Source organism: Dendrobates tinctorius, unplaced genomic scaffold, assembly GCF_039654945.1.
Source record: "Dendrobates tinctorius isolate UK_male_01 unplaced genomic scaffold, ASM3965494v1 ptg000040l, whole genome shotgun sequence".
Classification (NCBI taxonomy): domain Eukaryota; kingdom Metazoa; phylum Chordata; class Amphibia; order Anura; family Dendrobatidae; genus Dendrobates; species Dendrobates tinctorius.
This window is the reverse complement of record NW_027361708.1, coordinates 21328407-21346527: the sequence shown is the minus strand read 5'-3', so window position 1 is coordinate 21346527 and position 18121 is coordinate 21328407. Positions and strand designations below refer to the sequence as shown.

Below are 18121 nucleotides of genomic sequence, written 5' to 3'. Positions count from 1 at the left end.
CAAGCATAAAAACCCGCTATAAAAATCTGCTATAAATAGTAGATCAAACCCCCCTTTATCACATCCTTAGTGTGGAAAAACTAATAACATAAAAAATGTATTTATTTCCATTTTTCCATTAGGGTTAGGGTTAGGGTTGGGGTGGGGCTAAAGGTAGGGTTAGGGTTGGGCCTAAAGTTGGGGTTAGGGTTGGGGCTAAAGTTAGGGTTAGGGTTGGGATTAGGGTTAGGGGTGAGTTAGAGTTAGGTTTGTGTTTAGGATTATGGTTAGCATTGGCATTAGGGTTAGGGGTGTGTTGGGGTTAGGGTTGGAGTTAGAATTGGGGGGTTTCTACTGTTTAGGCACATCAGGGGCTCTCCAAATGCGACATGTGTCTGATCTCAATTCCAGCCAATTCTGCGCTGAAAGAATCAAATGGTGCTCCTTCCCTTCCGAGCTCTGCCATGCGCCCAAACAGTGGTTTGCCCCTACATGTTGGGTATCAACATACTCAGAAAAAATTGATCAACAACTTTTGGGGTCCAATTTCTCCTGTTACCCTTGGGAAAATAAAAAATTTGGGGCAAAAAGATCTTTTTTGTGAAAAAAATAAGATTTTTTTATTTTTACGGCTATACATTATAAACTTCTGTGAAGCATTTGAGGGTTTAAAGTGCTCACCACATATCTAGATAAGCTCCATAGGGGGTCTAGTTTTCAAAATTGTGTCACTTGTGGGTGGTTTCCACTGTTTAGGCACATTCGGGGCTCTCCAAACGCGACATGGCGTCCGATCTCAATTCCAGCTAATTGTCATGTTGGACACTGTTCGCACCAGGGTGTCCGGCAGACAGCGGTAATACCCCATCCTACCACATGGTTCTCAGCGGCGCTGGTTGGTCTTCTGATCCGGCTTGGATTGGGTTAACCAGGCTGTCATTCTGGCTGAGGGCTTAGCCACGCCCTCTGTCTTTAAATTGCCCTGTGTGACTATGGGCGTCGCCGACTATAGCTCTTGCCTTGTGCTAAACGATACCGGTCTGGAGTGGTGGTCTAAGGAGCATACGGTTGCTGGTGTAGTATATTCCATTGTTGCCATTTTGCCTCCCTGTGTTGTATTATTTGGTTGCCCTTGCACATTACTGTATTGCCCTGTGTGTACGCGGTGTGGTGCATTTCTGTTATCCCTGTCCATACTTATTTGTGGGGTCTGGTGCTTGGTCTCCTCACTGGGTGGAGGGTGGTGGGTTCAGCTTAGGGCTGGACAGGAGACAAGGACAGGGTGGAGGCCCAGGCAGGCACACCTTCAGTGTAAACCCTGGGTTGAGGGACAGACAGGGTTTCCCCTAGTCTGAGGGACTCTGCAGGGGCCCCAGGGTTTCAGCCTAAAGTTACCTAGGCTTCCCATAACACTAATTTTGCATTGAAAAGTCAAACGGCGCTCCTTCCCTTCCAAGCTCTGCCATGCGCCCAAACAGTGGTTTACCTGCATATATGGGGTATCAGCATACTCAGGACAAATTGTACAACAACTTTTAGAGTCCAATTTCTCCTGTTACCCTTGGTAAAATAAAAAGTTAAATGTTTATTTTTTTAAAACATTCCAAAAATTCCTGTGAAGCACCTGAAGGGTTAATAAACTTTTTGATTGTGGTTTTGAGCACCTTCAGGGGTGAAATTTTTAGAATGGTGTCACTTTTGGGTATTTTCTATCATATAGACCCCTCAAAGGAACGTCAAATGTGATGTGGTCCCTAAAAAAAATGGTGTTGCAAAAATGAGAAATCGCTGGTCAACTTTTAACACTTATAACTTCCTAACAAAAAAAAATATTGGTTCCAAAATTGTGCTGATGTAAAGTAAACATGTGGGAAATGTTATTTATTAGCTATTTTGTGCGACATATTTCTCTGTTTTAAGGGTATGAAGATTCAAAGTTAGAAAATTGTGAAATTTTCAAAATTTTTGCCAAACTTCAGTTTTTATCACAAATTAATGCAAGTTATAGCAAATAAATTTTATCACTATCATGAAGTACAATATGTGCTGAGAAAACAGTGTCAGAATCACTGGTATCCTTGAAGGCGTTCCAGAGTTATTACCTCATAAAGGGACAGTGGTCAGAATTGTAAAAATTGGCCTGGTCATTAACATGCAAACCACCCTTGGGGGTAAAGGGGTTAAAAATTAGGTTTTGAGCGTAAATATGATGCCAACAAGCCACACTGCCTTGTCCCAGAGTATTCAGCTACAGGATTTAGGCAATAATTTTTAGTCTTTGCCATTGGTGAAGGAAAGCCTAGCTATAATTCTGCTTTATGCTAATGGAAATCCAGCATGATGCCAAAGAAGATAAAATATGAAACTTGCAGACTATATTTTTTACAATTAGTTTACTTTAATTATTTCGTCTCATTTGCTTACTCCCATAAGGCAAAATATTGAAAGAATTGTAATTTCTTTGCATTTCCACCTGTGCTTTCCAAAGTGATATCCAAGAAGTATCATTTCTCCTTGAGGAAAATGACATGCTAAGCATGTCGAGATGAGGAGACTAAAAGCCGCAATGCTCCTCTGGGAAATATGCAAATTGTCTCTTCAGAGAGGAAGAGAACTAGAAATCTAGTGCCACCTATTGGAAGTAGCAATCCTAAAAGTCATTGCCGACCCTTTAACGAGCCTTAGTTACATGACTTAGGATAAAAGCCAAGCCAGAATCTCCATTTGCAGACACTGTGTTTCGGGGTACTGCCCCTCATCAGTGCAAAGTGTGAGATCTGGTTTGGCTGTGTGAGAGGCGTCTGACCGATATCCAAGAAGTATCATTTCTCCTTGCAGAGAATGACATGCTAAGCATGCTGAGATGAGGAGACTTAAAGCCGCAATGCTCCTCAGGGAAATATGCAAATTGTCTCTTCAGAGAGGAAGAGGACTGGAACTCTAGTGCCACCTATTGGAAGTAGCAATCCTAAAAGTCAATGTCGACCCTTTAACGCGCCTTAGTTACATGAGTACATTCCAAAGTGATTGCACTGAGGTTAATACAAGAGCGAAAAAATTGTTGATCAATGGCCATTAGTCCATCAGATCATGGCGGTGTTCAGTACTCTGTGAATGGTTTTGTCATTTTTGGGCAGTAACAGTATCGCAGCATGCAGCACTAGTCTTGTCGTCAAAATGACCCTATCAGACCTAATGAAGCCGTTAGATCCAACACACTACTGTGGCTTCAGATATGACTGGAGACCATCTCACAAATGTTGCAGATGTGAAAATATAACAAATAATCATTTTCTAAGTGGAAATTGCAGTGGGGAAGTATAGACTAATCACATTACTAAGCTGGTATTCAATTAGAAAATGTATATTCCTAATTTTTAAATAATATTAGTAAAATTTCATAGGCATTTAGCACCATGCAATAATCAAATTAACTATGAAAGAAAGAAACCCTTGAATATAAATATGATTGAATTAGTGGTCATCTAATGAAAGCCATCACCATGATTACAGTGCACTGATCTCATTGCATTTGATGAGTCAAAGGCTTCTAATTTTTTCAGGGCATAAATCTTCTTATGAGATCAGAGGTTTATTTGCTGTGTCAAAAGTGTAAGGCGATCTGCGTTCCTAACGTTAATATGTTCTTTTTTTGGCAGTGTTATTTTACTCTATCAAACGTGCATATTAAATACATGTATTTTCATGAGATTTGTGATCATTACATTATAGTAAAAACATTATAAGTGCGGATATGATGCAAATTTTATCTCTTGATTCTATGAGTAGAAAATCTATAGTGTGCCACATTTCATCCACATGCTGTGGACAAAATCTGGGTAGACTCTGCATGGAAATTGACCAAAGATGTGGATTTCCATAGCTCCTATAACCCTAGTCCAATAACATTTTCCATACATCTGGCTTCCCGTGATGTATCATCATGTAACAACTGCGGACAATCACAAGCTGCAGCAGTCACATGGGAGGAGATATCATAATGGCAGGCTAGGTTACACAGAAAAAAGGCAGAAGAGTAGGCTTGCATTACCTCGTAAGGCGAGGATAGATTATTTTTATTTATTTTTATGCCCAATATGTGGCAACAAATTTTCATAGTTGAAATAGGACTTGCAACTAAGCATGCCCCTATATTTTGTCATATTGACAAAAAGGTAAAATAAGACATTAAAGCCTGAAATGTAGATTGGTATTCCTGCATTTTATCTTCTATTGTTTTATATTTATCAGTCCACCACAGTCATGAGAAATTCACCTAGCACTAAGATGCAAATAAGGCAAATTTCCTGGCATGAATGGCATGCAATGGGCCACTAGTGTGCCAAGCCATGGCTGTCTGACACTCTGATTACTATGGTTGGAGCATGTGTAGGATTTCCATCTCTACAAATGTTACCATGTAGACGTTAGGTAATAATACTCATGGTTAGTCATTATTTGTTCAAGAATAACAATATTGTGAAAACTAAAAAAAGTTTGGCTTTAAAAAGGAAAACAAGACTAGTTATAGTTCACTGAATTGGTAAATGTTGTATGCCATCAAAAATCAGGGATGGTTATTGGAGGAAGAGAGAAATTAATATTTGCAGTTAAAGGGTTATCTTAAGTGATTTAATTAATTTAATTAGTTAAACAGCATGAAAACAAGCACATTTGCAATTGATTTGATTTTTGTATATGCTATGGCTGTCCTGATATGAAAGCTTTTATCTTACATTGTGTACAGCTATGTTTCCATTGAGCTGGACCACTAGTATCAGGCCAAGTGGGTGCAATGGTTACATTACAGGAGAGGTATTAACTCACAAAATGTCAATCAGCTCTTTCCAGCCAGTTGATTTATATACAGAAGTTAGCTGCTCACCTTCCTACTCTTTCCTATCCTGCTTAGCTCCTGACCGAGCTGCTCTTATCAGTCCTGTGTAATTACACTGTCCCAGCCCTAGCATCACGGCTCTCATTTGTCCTGAGCTGTGTGCTCTTTTAAGTGCCGTTATCTCTACATGCAAAAACGGTGATAATCATAGTTCTAGTTTTAGTTCTACAAATAATATAGCTTGGCTGATCACCACAACCATCACTCATGGTGTGTCCAACCATCACTCATGGTTCAATTTGTTCTGCAAATTCCCACAGCCCTTCTCACAACTGGTTAATTGGTCAATTAATTTACATATTTAAAAATCCCTTCATATTATTGATTTAAAAGACATATCATCAACTACTTCAACAACTTTACATTACACACCTCCTAGAGATTAGTACACCACTTTTTCCATGGGTCTTTTTTTCTCTTAGGCCCTAACCCCCTACTGTACACTTTGCATGCCTGTAAGGTGACGTATCCAAAGTTGGGCCTTCGCAAAACCCATGGAACATTGTTGCTTAAAGGGAATCTGTGACCCTTTTTTTCGACTATGAGCTGCTGCCACTGACATCAGGGGCTTATCTACAGCATTCTGTAATGCTGTAGATAAGCCCCCTATGTAACCTGAAAGATAAGAAAAAAAGAGTTTGATTATACTCACCGGGAGGGCGGTTCGATCTTGGTCTGATGGGTGTTGCGGTGCGGGGCCTCCCATCTTCTAAAGGTGACGTCCTCTTCTTTCCTTCCTGTCGTGGCTCCGGCGCACTGCTCTGCCCTGTTGAGGGCAGAGCAAAATACTGCAGTGCGCAGGCGCCGGACCTCTCCCGGCGCCTGCGCACTGCAGGACTCTGCTCTGCCCTCAACAGGGCAGAGCAGTGCGCCGGAGCCACGACAGGAAGGAAAGAAGAGGATGTCACCGTTAGAAGATGGGAGGCGCCGGACCGCAACACCCATCGGACCAAGATCGAACCGCCCTCCCGGTGAGTATAATCAAACTCTTTTTTCTTATCTTTCAGGTTACATCGGGGACTTATCTACAGCATTACAGAATGCTGTAGATAAGCCCCTGATGTCAGTAGCGGCAGTTCATAGTCGAAAAAAAGGGTCACAGATTCCCTTTAAGGAAATTCAATAAAAATTTGATTAAAAAAAACACCTCATTGCTATAGATTGCTATCAAGTCTTTTGTGGGTCTGCTGTACTTTAGAGTGGATGTGAACATTTTTTTTCATTTAGTCTCAGGCTTCTTTCTTCCGCAACTGGACATTTTTCATTGAGAACAAATGGACAGATATAGTTGAATCCTTTCATTTTAAACTTGGACAGTACGCCAATATGTATGTTGTCAAAAACATTAAGGAGTTGTTTCTCTCTGAGGAGCTTCTCAATAGGCATATCCTTCTCAGCTATGTTAACTGGAAATTGACCTTATCACTCAGTCTTCTCATTCAGTAAATATCAAAGTGCTCATTCATTCAAGTTCTTCAGTGCAAATTAGCCTTGGGAAGTATGAACTACCACCAAGTCATGCCGAAAATTATACAATGGTGCTTTAGTGAGACTTTAGAATACAGGAAAATGCTAAATCTTTAACCTGAACCAAATTAAAAAAAATCTTAAAAATGCATGTGATAGCCTGTATTATTTCAGCACTGTTTGGCACTGGTGCTTGCAATGCCAGTCTTACTATATTTCCAGATAAAGCACCAAACCTATTTATTCTGCATTGGATTTTCCAGTGACGTGTCACTTATTAGGCTGTGTGTTGCTGTGTGTTTCCAAGTAATCAGTGTTTTATCAGCAGGAGATTATCACTATAGGACAAAGTCTCATGTGCAATCTCCATCACTGATTGATGTACAGTGTACACAGGAAGCTCCTAATCATGGGTATGGGCAAGGTTATACAGGGCTCAGCATTCTGAACACTGCTACATCGACAGCAGAGAAAGCAGGGATTCTATCAACACCAAGAAGTCCAGTAAGTGATACATCACTGGAATCATGCTCTCTACATCATACTGCTCTCAGATTGCATAGCAAATCCTACAGACAAATTCCATTTAAAGTTACTTGTTTGCTTATCTGCAGAACTTGGTAAATTATGAGTTCCTGAAAAGAACACTCCCCTGCAATTTAATGTTTTTGATGTCAAAAGAGCAATATGCATATTTCCTTTCACAGCTTTTTTTTCTTGATGGAATATGCACTATGCAATATTTTCTTTTATAGCTTGTTATCCATGATTTTTTTTTTAATTTTCTAAAGTATCCATAGACTGATTGTGAACTGACACTGATTATTATATTCTATTTGTTTGTGTACATCTTTCTCGCATATTTAAAGGGAATCTCTCAATATGTAGACACAGAATCCAAGCGATACCACTTATTAGGCTGTGTACTGTTGTTCCAATGCAATGAATGTTTTATCACCAGGAGATTATCACTCTCTGGACTACAGCTTAAGTGAGCCCTGGTCTGACCAAGTCCCCTACTCTGATGATTAGCAGCTCACTGTCAATTGACATTGTACATATAAAGCTGGGTTAGCTTTCTCAGCTCTGCTACATGCTACATCTAAAAGCTCTGATTGTGTCACAACTGCTGCCCCCAGTAAACTAAGTGGTACATTTCTGGAATCAGGGTCTATTTTCCTACATTATGCTGCTCTTAGATGAGGTAGCAAAAACCTGATGATAGATTCCCTTTAACAATAAAAATGTAAATTCATGATTTTATTGATAACGTTTTCTATTCTGGCTTCATTAGGAAACACCTAGAGAAGTTATCCGTCATGCTTATCCTACAGCCGATGTTCCAGATCATGTACATTATGTAATTGGGGCTGTGATTCTGGCAGTAGGAATAACAGGGACGTTGGGTAACTTTCTGGTCATCTACGCTTTCTGCAGGTACTACAATATTTATTTGTTTTCAAATATTTTACTTATTAATGGAACTGTGTATGATATTTTACACACAGTAAGTCCCTTTTAACCCCTTCCATGTTAATATCAGCTTTTGTGCTTTTTATTTTTTTCATCCCCTTGTTCCAGAAGACATAACATTTTTATTTGTCCGCCGACATTGCCACATGAGACATCTCTGCTTGAGAATTATCTCCTGGACAACAAAGCAATTGGAAGACTTGCCTGATCAACATCTCCCCCAGTGATCAGTTGTAGGTATGGGATGAGGAATTTCGGGAAATAAAACTCTGACATTGCTGAACGCCTCCGGCCACAGGAATTCAGCACAGAGCTGGCACACAGGGGAGCAGTGTTGGTCACAAGGTGTTTTCTGGCAAAACTGAGACAAGTCTTTATGTTCTTATTGTTCATCAGTGGTTTTCGTCTTGGAACTATTCCATGCAGGCCACTTTTGCCCAGTCTCTTTCTTGTGGTGGAGTCATGAACAATGACCTTAACTGAGCCAAGTAAGGCCTACAGTTCTTTGGATGTTGTTGTGGGGACTTTTGTGACCTCTTGGATGAGTAGTTGTTGCACTCTTGGGGTAATTTTGGTTGGCTGGCAACTGCTGGAAGGGTTCACCACTGTTCCACCAGTTGTGGATAATGGCTCTCAGCTAGAATACAAAAGCTTTAGAAATGGCTTTATACCCTTTTTCCTGACTGATAGATCTCAATTACTTTGTTTCTCATTTGCTCCAGAATTTCTTTGCACCCAGTCATGATGTATAGTCTTTGAGGATCTTTTGTTGTACTTCACTTTGTCAGACAGGTCCTATTTAAGTGATTTCTTGATTGAGAAAAGTGTGGCAGCAATCACGCCTGGGTGTGGCTAGGGAATATGAACTCAGCTTCCCAAAGATGTGATAAATTGCAGTTATTTATGGTTTAAAGGGGGGAAAACCACTTTTTCGCACAGGGTCCTGTAGATTTGGATTTCTTTTTCCCTTAATAATAAAGACATTCATTTAAAAACTTCATTTTGTGCTTACTTTTGTTATCTTTGTCTAATATTTAAACTTTTTTGGTGATCTGAAACATTTAAGTGTGAAAAAAAAGCAAAAGAATAGGAAATCAGTAAGGCAAACACTTTTTCACACAACTGTATTGACTGCCAGTGGCACTTAAGATGTATTCATGTATTGATGGAGGTTCTAGTGATGCATTAATGTACTATTGATGGCTCTGGTGATGTATTCATGTACTGATGATAATTTTTGTTTTGTATTCTTAGGCCGGGGTCACACTAGAGAGGAATACGGACGGGTGAGAGGCGTTAAAAGCACGCATTACACACGGACAAATGATCCTCTATGGGGCAGCTCCCAACAGCCGTATACTCGTCCGTATTCTACGGTCCGTGCCAATCGCAGCATGCTGCGATTGTCAGCGTACTACGCCCGTAGTACACCAATGAAAGTCTATGGGTGCGCTAAAAATACGCATTACGCACGGACCACACATGTGACTTGCGAGAAATACGCACCCGGCAATTCAGTGCACTATACAGAAAACTCACACTGACAGGTTTAATAAAGAAACGAAAGAATAGATATATACACATAGAATACATATATATATATATATATATACAGTACATGTCATTGAGACACACACACACACACATATATATATATATATATATATATATTCAAACAATGTAAAGAACATATAGCCAGCTCACCATAAAGGAGTTCCTCTTAATGCAATAGTCGGTGTTCACCTTATATTCTGCACGGATCCAGGCAGGGAGTGTGCCCCAACAAATAGAAAATATAAGAGAATTGGGATCCAGCAAAAACATGAAAGTTCACCAGAATTATAAAATCTTCTTCTTTATTTATCCATTAATTCATATAAAAAATGTATGAGGAACTCCAAACAATTGGTAACATTCCAGCAAGGGACTACATGTTTCAGCACTATGTGCCTTCTTCACGGTCCACGGACCGTGAAGAAGGCACATAGTGCTGAAACATGTAGTCCCTTGCTGGAATGTTACCAATTGTTTGGAGTTCCTCAAACATTTTTTATATGAATTAATGGATAAATAAAGAAGAAGATTTTATAATTCTGGTGAACTTTCATGTTTTTGCTGGATCCCAATTCTCTTATATTTTCTATATATATTTATATTTCATAGAGTTCTTCAAAGTAGAATAGCCGCTAATTCAATTGCCAGCTTCTGTCAAATCATTCCCCAACCTGACATGAAATGACACATGGCTTACATACAGTAAACCATTTCATTTCATGTTTTTTTTATATGTCCCTGACTAATAATTAGATGAGGGTTTGTGTGCAAAATTTGGGAGGTGTAGGTGTTATTTTAAGGGGTTAATTTGTTGTAAAAAAATGCGTGGGCTTCCGCTGTAATTTGTCAACCAGAAAGGTTAAGCAGGTGAGTGAAGGCAGATTTTAATAGCCATGAAAGGGACCATTGTTTTTGCCCCCCCCCGGCTACAAAAATCTGCCCCCAGACACCCCAGAAAAAACATGAAATGAAATGGTTTACTGTATGTAAACCATGTGTCATTTCATGTCGGGTTGGGGAATGATTTGACAGAAGCCTGCAATTGAATTAGCGGCTATTCTGCTATGAAGAACTCTATGAAATATAAATATATATATATATATATGTTTGTCTCAATGACTTGTGTGTGTATATATATATATATACACTCACTGGCCACTTTATTAGGTACACCATGCTAGTAACGGGTTGGACCCCCTTTTGCCTTCAGAACTGCCTCAATTCTTCGTGGCAGAGATTCAACAAGGTGCTGGAAGCATTCCTCAGAGATATTGGACCATATTGACATGATGGCATCACACAGTTGGCGCAGATTTGTCGGCTGCACATCCCTGATGCGAATCTCCCGTTCCACCACATCCCAAAGATGCTCTATTGGATTGAGATCTGGTGACTGAGGAGGCCATTTGAGTACAGTAAACTCATTGTCATGTTCAAGAAACCAATCTGAGATGATTCGAGCTTTATGACATGGCGCATTATCCTGCTGAAAGTAGCCATCAGATGTTGGGTACATTGTGGTCATAAAGGGATGGACATGGTCAGCAACAATACTCAGGTAGGCTGTGGCGTTGCAACGATGCTCAATTGGTACCAAGGGGCCCAAAGAGTGCCCAGAAAAAATTCCCCACACCATGACACCACCACCACCAGCCTGAACCGTTGATACAAGGCAGGATGGATCCATGCTTTCATGTTGTTTACGCCAAATTCTGACCCTACCATCCGAATGTCGCAGCAGAAATCGAGACTCATCAGACCAGGCAACGTTTTTCCAATCTTCTACTGTCCAATTTCGATGAGCTTGTGCAAATTGTAGCCTCAGTTTCCTGTTCTTAGCTGAGAGGAGTGGTACCCAGTGTGGTCTTCTGCTGCTGTAGCCCATCTGCCTCAAAGTTCGACGCACTGTGCGTTCAGAGATGCTCTTCTGCCTACCTTGGTTGTAACGGGTGGCAATTTGAGTCACTGTTGCCTTTCTATCAGCTCGAACCAGTCTGCCCATTCTCCTCTGACCTCTGGCATCAACATGGCATTTCCGGCCACAGAACTGCCGCTCACTGGATTTTTTTTCTTTTTCGGACCATTCTCTGTAAACCCTAGAGATGGTTGTGCGTGAAAATCCCAGTAGATCAGCAGTTTCTGAAATACTCAGACCAGCCCTTCTGGCACCAACAATCATGCCACGTTCAAAGGCACTCAAATCACCTTTCTTCCCCATACTGATGCTCGGTTTGAACTGCAGGAGATTGTCTTGACCATGTCTACATGCCTAAATGCACTGAGTTGCCGCCATGTGATTGGCTGATTAGAAATTAAGTCTTAACACACAGTTGGACAGGTGTACCTAATAAAGTGGCCAGTGAGTGTATATATGCATTCTATGTGTCTATATCTATTCTTTGGTTTCTGTTAGAAACCCTGTCATAGGGCTCCATTATATGTCCATTTTGCAAGCCGACGAGAAAATCTCGGCATACGGATGCCATACGGATTACATACGGATGCTGACATGTGCAAAATACGCGACCATACCTTGCTTACGGATGACATATGGAGCACTGTTTAGGGGCCATTCATCCGTATTACGCATGTAAAATGCGGACCGTATTTTGCATCGGTTAGTGTAACCCCGGCCTAACACTGATGATGGTTCTGGTGATGAATGCAGCACCAGGACCTTCATCACTACATGAATACATCACCATAGCCATCAATAGTACACAAATACAGCCCGGTTCCATAATTTGCCACAGGCTTTCTTGGTTTGGGTATATATGATACATGAGCATATATCTTTGTCTGATCCATTATTTATATTTTATTCATGGTCCTATATATATTTTTTATATATGCTCAATATATTACAGCGGTTTAATTGCCTCTTTTATGCACTAATCTTACAATTTTTGTTGTTGAGCCACATTTTATAATAAAGGCTATTTTATTAAGCAATTTTATCCTTTACTTTTGTTCATATTTACGGTTCCTTCCAGTTTTTCTCTCACCATTCTCAGTTGGTCTTTTATTCAGAACTAACATTAGTATATGAATACATTACCAGAACCACTATTCATACAGGAATATGGCACCAGAACTATAATCAGTTTTGATCTGTATTTGTTGCATGATGGACATAAAAACCATCATACATATCCCTTTCCAATGTAGTCTGTTTAGCTTCCATTGGGGTATCTGCCAAATAACGCACACCTTAATTGAAACCCAAGGGCCCCCATTATAGTTAAGTAATCTTAGTTTCCATGACTGTCCTTGGATTTGACATTTAAAATATAGGCTGTCAGGGATGAATATTGCGATTTTTCCTCTAATATTGTGTAAATCGTCTGCAAGCAATGAATGATTGCATATTTAACTATGAAAACACATTCTCTATTGAGCCTCGCCTTTAAGGTATTCTACCTTTTTTACTTTTGCTAGTATTTTTTGGTAAAACAGGTAATAATTCTAGTGGAAATGTTTGTCGGAGCTTGTTACCTGACTCATAGGAGGGGTGTGTGTGTTAGGGGTCCTGTCACCTTAGCCTCTGACCCATTCCTTTACATGGGGGCTGAGAGTTCATGTGGGGGGAGCCATCGGCTTTTTCTGCCTAGGGCACCAAAATACCTTCTCCCGGCCCTAGTCAGTTGGCCGGTGCCCCCATAAACATTAGAGTGTTGGCCGAACCCAACAACATCATCGAGTTTGACTGGCATTAGACTAATATGTATGGAGGCCTTTAGGCTGTGTTCACATCAACATTGGGACTTTCATTTATACCAGACCTCATTATTTTATAACTGGATATGTCTGGGTTCCCTTATGGTGTCTGTTGTTTTGACAGGAAGAATAACAATGCATTAAATGAAGGGAGTCTTATCAAACATGTGCAAATGGAAGGGTAGAGCAATTCTCATAACAACCAATTAGGTTGAAGCTTGTGTTTAAAAAAGGGTCTCTGAAAAATGAAAGCTGGATTGGTTGATTGGTTTCTATGGGCACCGTCTTCATTATAGCAATCGTACAATGACCAAATCTTCACAACTAGGAGCAGTCTTACCCACACTGAATTGAACATTGCTCTCTTTCTAACCTGCAGACTGCAGAACCACATTATGTTTGCGATTGGTTGCCTCAAGTAGAATACTTTGCTCTGCTGCATCTGACAAATGCTCTTAAAGCCATTTTACTGTTTTTTCCTGTAAACATGATAGTGATCAGCCAATAAATGAGTTTGTCTAGATCACATCTTTTATTTGGGCTGAGAAATCATCACTGTCTTCAGCAAAACTTCTCTTGTGAATGGGCAAAGTGTTGCTGGGATTCAGCTTTGGTAATGGGGGTGGGGGGAGAGGAAACAAAACTTCTGAGTGTGCCCCAACCAAGGAAACACGTCTACCACTAATCATTGTGGGTATAAGGGAACCTCAGCAGATGACTGCACTGTTACTGGTAAGAAATCTCTACACCAAGATCAACACTGATATTACTATCATACAGTGACCATGTAATGGTAGATACCAGTGCTGCAGACAGAGGCGTATCTAGGCTTTCTGGCACCCGGGGCAAGAATTTGGTTTGGCGCCCCCCCAAGTACATATGCAACTTGCACACTTAAAACAAAAAGCAAAAAACACAAATATCCTGAACTAAAAAGTAAAAAATATACTGCAAATAATGCATAAAGGTAATAATAATAAGGGTATTTAGTAAACATAATTTTGATCAAAATAATGCACAAGCCATCCCGCCACGTCACGGCAACCCTTGTGGGACAGTCCCTACTCTAGTATTTAAAACCTTTTCACTTGCCAAGTGACGTAAATGTGAATAAGGATCGAGCGGCTGAACCACTAGTAACAGCTAGTTTTTTATTAACTTGCACACTTAGCCATGTGCCCACGAGCTGCTCTCCCTAATGCTCTCAATGTTCAGTAAAAAACTGAAAGAAGCAGGAAGAGAAGCTCGTTGTCACAAGACCATAACTATGAAAATCGCATATGAGTGAAGTGTCCGTGTGATGACTACTGGAACCTGCAGAGCTGAATCCTGACATTGCAGCTTCTGAATTCTCACAGCGAATGCACTGCACACATTTAGGATTCTCCCTTGCCGATGTACAGTCATGTCAGCACAAGCATGTGATTTGTATACTTCTGGCCACACTCCGACTAGACGTGCCCAGCCTCGCTCCGTTCATTTTCATTGAGTGAGGCCACACATGTCTAGTCAGCATGTGACCGCATGTATGTAAATTACCGTCACGAGAGAATCCTAATAGATGACGTCATCTCTGGAGTCGGTCTCCTTTTCTTCTTCTTGTCCTGACCCCATGATGAGTTTTCTCATCCACAGCCGTCTCTGCAGACTTCCATCTTCTCCGGTCTTCTGCAGCAAATCTCGACACGATGCCCTTAAAGATAGAAGTGTCATTATAATGCTCCTAAATAAAAATATCTGCAATATACTGTCTCCTCATGCTATTCTCCTCCCTCCTCATACTGTCTCCTCTAACATCCCTCTGTTCACCATACTATCTCCTCATATATTTACCCCCTCACTCTCTATACTGTCTGCTCACACATCCCCCGACTCCCCATACTGTGTCTGCACACATCCCATCACCCTCACTCCCCATACTGTGTCCACATACATCTACCCGTTCGCACCCCTTACTGTCTGCACCCATCCCACATACTGTTTCCTCATACATGCCCTCATACATACAGTACATACTCTTCATTTTGTGTCCTCAAATCTCCCCACACACATTAAATCCCATCCCCACTCCAAATCCCCCTTCCCCAATCCCCCACACACATTAAGTACCCCCCATCCCCACTCCAAATCCCCACACACACATTAAATCCCCCATCCCCACTCCAAATCCCTCACACACATTAAATAGACCCCCATCCCCACTCCAAATCCCCCCACACATTAAGTATCCCCCATCCCCACTCAATAACCCCTTTCCCTACTCCCAAATCCCCCCACTTATTATGTACCCCCACTCCAAATCCCCCCACACATTAACCCCCACCCCCACTCATTAACCCCCATCCCCACTCATTAACCTCCATCCCCACTCAAAACCCCCAAATATTAACCCCCATCCCCACATTAACCCCCATCCCCACTCATTAACCCCCATCCCCACTCATTAGCCCCACACACATTAACCCCCATCCCCATTCATTAACCCACATCCCCGCAATAACCCACATCTCCACTCATTATTCCCCCATACATTAATGCCCATCTCCACTCATTAACCCCCACACATTAACCCCCATCTCCACTCATTAACCCCCCACTCATTAACCCCCATCCCCACATTAACCCCATCTCCACTCATTAACCCCCGTCCCCACTCATTAACCCCCCACACATTAACTCCCATCCCCATTCATTAACCCCCATCCCCACATTAACCCCCATCTCCACTCATTATTCCCCCCCACATTAACCCCCATCTCCACTCATTATTCTCCCACACATTAGCACCCATCTCCACTCATTAACCCCCATCCCTACATTAACCCCCATCTCCACTCATTAACCCCCTCACATTAACCCCATTCTCCGCTCATTAACCCCCCACTCATTAACCCCCATCCCCACATTAACCCCCATCTCCACTCATTAACCCCCATCCCCTCATTAACCCCATCTCCACTCATTAACCTCCCACTCATTAACCCCCATCCCCACATTAACCCCCCACTCATTAACACCCCCCATCTCCCATCTTCGGTGGTTCTTCAGCTCCACAGAGGAGCACACTTACCACCATCGTTCACTCTGGGAGCCGGGGAGTGACGTCAGCAGCGCAATCACATGACCTGCTCACGCTGCTGACGTCGCTCTGACCCGGCGGTCAGAGCTTCAATTGTACTGGCGTCTGTATAGTGACGTCATGCCAACATGGCAGCGCCCTTGTCACTGAAGCCAGTGCAATTACTGCCTGGGAGCCGGCACGGCCTCCTTCTCTGCGCCGGCTGTCAGCTTGACAGCTGTCACAGAGAACAGCCGACTCACAGGACGGGGAGCGGCAGAACGCAGCTGCCGGGGGGAGACACTGTGGACCGCTGCATTAGGCGGCCCGACTGCGCCCCCCTGCTGGCTGCGCCTGGGAGAACTTCCCTGACTGCCCCCCCTGGATAAGCCTCTGGCTGCAGAACATATAAGTGATTATGGCACAGTTACATAAAGTGCCATAATTCCTTCCTCCAGTCGCATCTCAGCTGCAGAGTATACAACAAAAACACATTTGACTTCTCACATTTCCAGCACTGTTCCCATCTATTCCCAACTGGCCTCAACAGTAGTCTACACACTGTATAATGCCCTCACAGTAGCCCCTACACTGTATGATGGGCCCATCAGTTGTCCCAACACTGTATAATGACCCACAGTAGTCACCACACTGTATGATGGCCACCACAGTAGTCCACACACTGCATAATGCCATCACAGTAGCAGTTCACACACTGTGTGATGGGCCTCATATTGTCTTTTGTCCCCATAGTATCCCCGCGACTGTATGATGGCCAAATAATAGTCTCCTACACTATATGATTGCTCACGCACTGCATGATGCGACTACACTGTTTGATAGCCTGTACACTATGTTGGCCCCCACAGTAATCTACACACTGTATGATGCTCTCACAGTAGCCCACACACTGTATGATGGACTCCTCAGTTGTCCATACAATGTATGATGGCCCACAGTAGTCAAATCATTGTATTATGGGCCTCACACTGCTTCTTGCCCCCAGAGAAGCCCCAAGACTGTATGATGGCCCCAACAGTAGTCTCCACACTTTATGATAGCCCCATAGCTCCAACATTTGAGGCTAACCCCCACACTGTACGATGGCCTCAGTTGTGCCCACATTTTATGATGGCCCACAATAGTCCCCATACTGTATGATGGCCCCCACAGTAGTCCAAACACTATATGATGCCCTCACTATAGCCACCACACTGTATGATGGGCGTCACACTGTTTTTTACTCGTATAGTAGCCTACAGACTGTATGATGACTCCCACAATAGCTCCCAGTCTCTGTGATGGCCCCACAGTAGCTCCAACATTCTATGATGGCCCTCAAAGTAGCTCCCAACACTGTATGATGGCCGTCACAGTAGACCACTCACTCTATGGTTGCCCCACAGTAATTCCAACACCCTAGAAAAGCCCCCACAATACTTCATACTCTGTATGATGGCCTCCACAGTAGTCCCTACACTATATGATGACCCCAACAATGTATGATGCCTCCGCTGTAACCTCATCACTGTGTGATGGCTCCACAGTAGGCCCACACTGTATGATGGCCACAACAGTAGCCCACATACTGTATGAGGTTCCTCATAGTAGCCTTAACACTGTATCATGGCCGCCCCTGGTAGTCATGCTACTGATTACCTGTTATATGTTTTCATACAATATACACTGGCCCATGTAAAAGACTTTTATACTGTAATTCATTGGCTCGTTATGTCAGTAGTCAGCGTTTTTTTGTGCAGGAAATCTGCTAGTGAAAATGTGCTTTTAGTCTTCAAATTAACGCTATGTTTCATGCCCAGTTGACATCCATTTGTAAGGAGCCAGTACTAAAAAATGGATTAACTGCAAATGTAGCAGCTCCAGGCGCAAACTTTGGTTTCTGTTTTGCATCTGTTTTTGTTCCATTTGTAACCAATTTTTTTCTAGAGGTGTCATTAAACAGCTTTTATGATCTG

The 18121-nt window shown here is 42.1% G+C and overlaps 1 protein-coding gene across 1 annotated transcript in view; it reads left to right on the top strand.

The window, feature by feature from the left end:
* Positions 1 to 18121, top strand: part of OPN4 (opsin 4) — a 117418-nt gene that overhangs the window by 25057 nt on the left and 74240 nt on the right. Inside the window, exon 2 of the mRNA XM_073574870.1 lies at positions 7638 to 7780. Coding sequence (XP_073430971.1) covers positions 7638 to 7780 — 143 coding nt within the window. The remainder of the gene's footprint in view (positions 1 to 7637; positions 7781 to 18121) is intronic.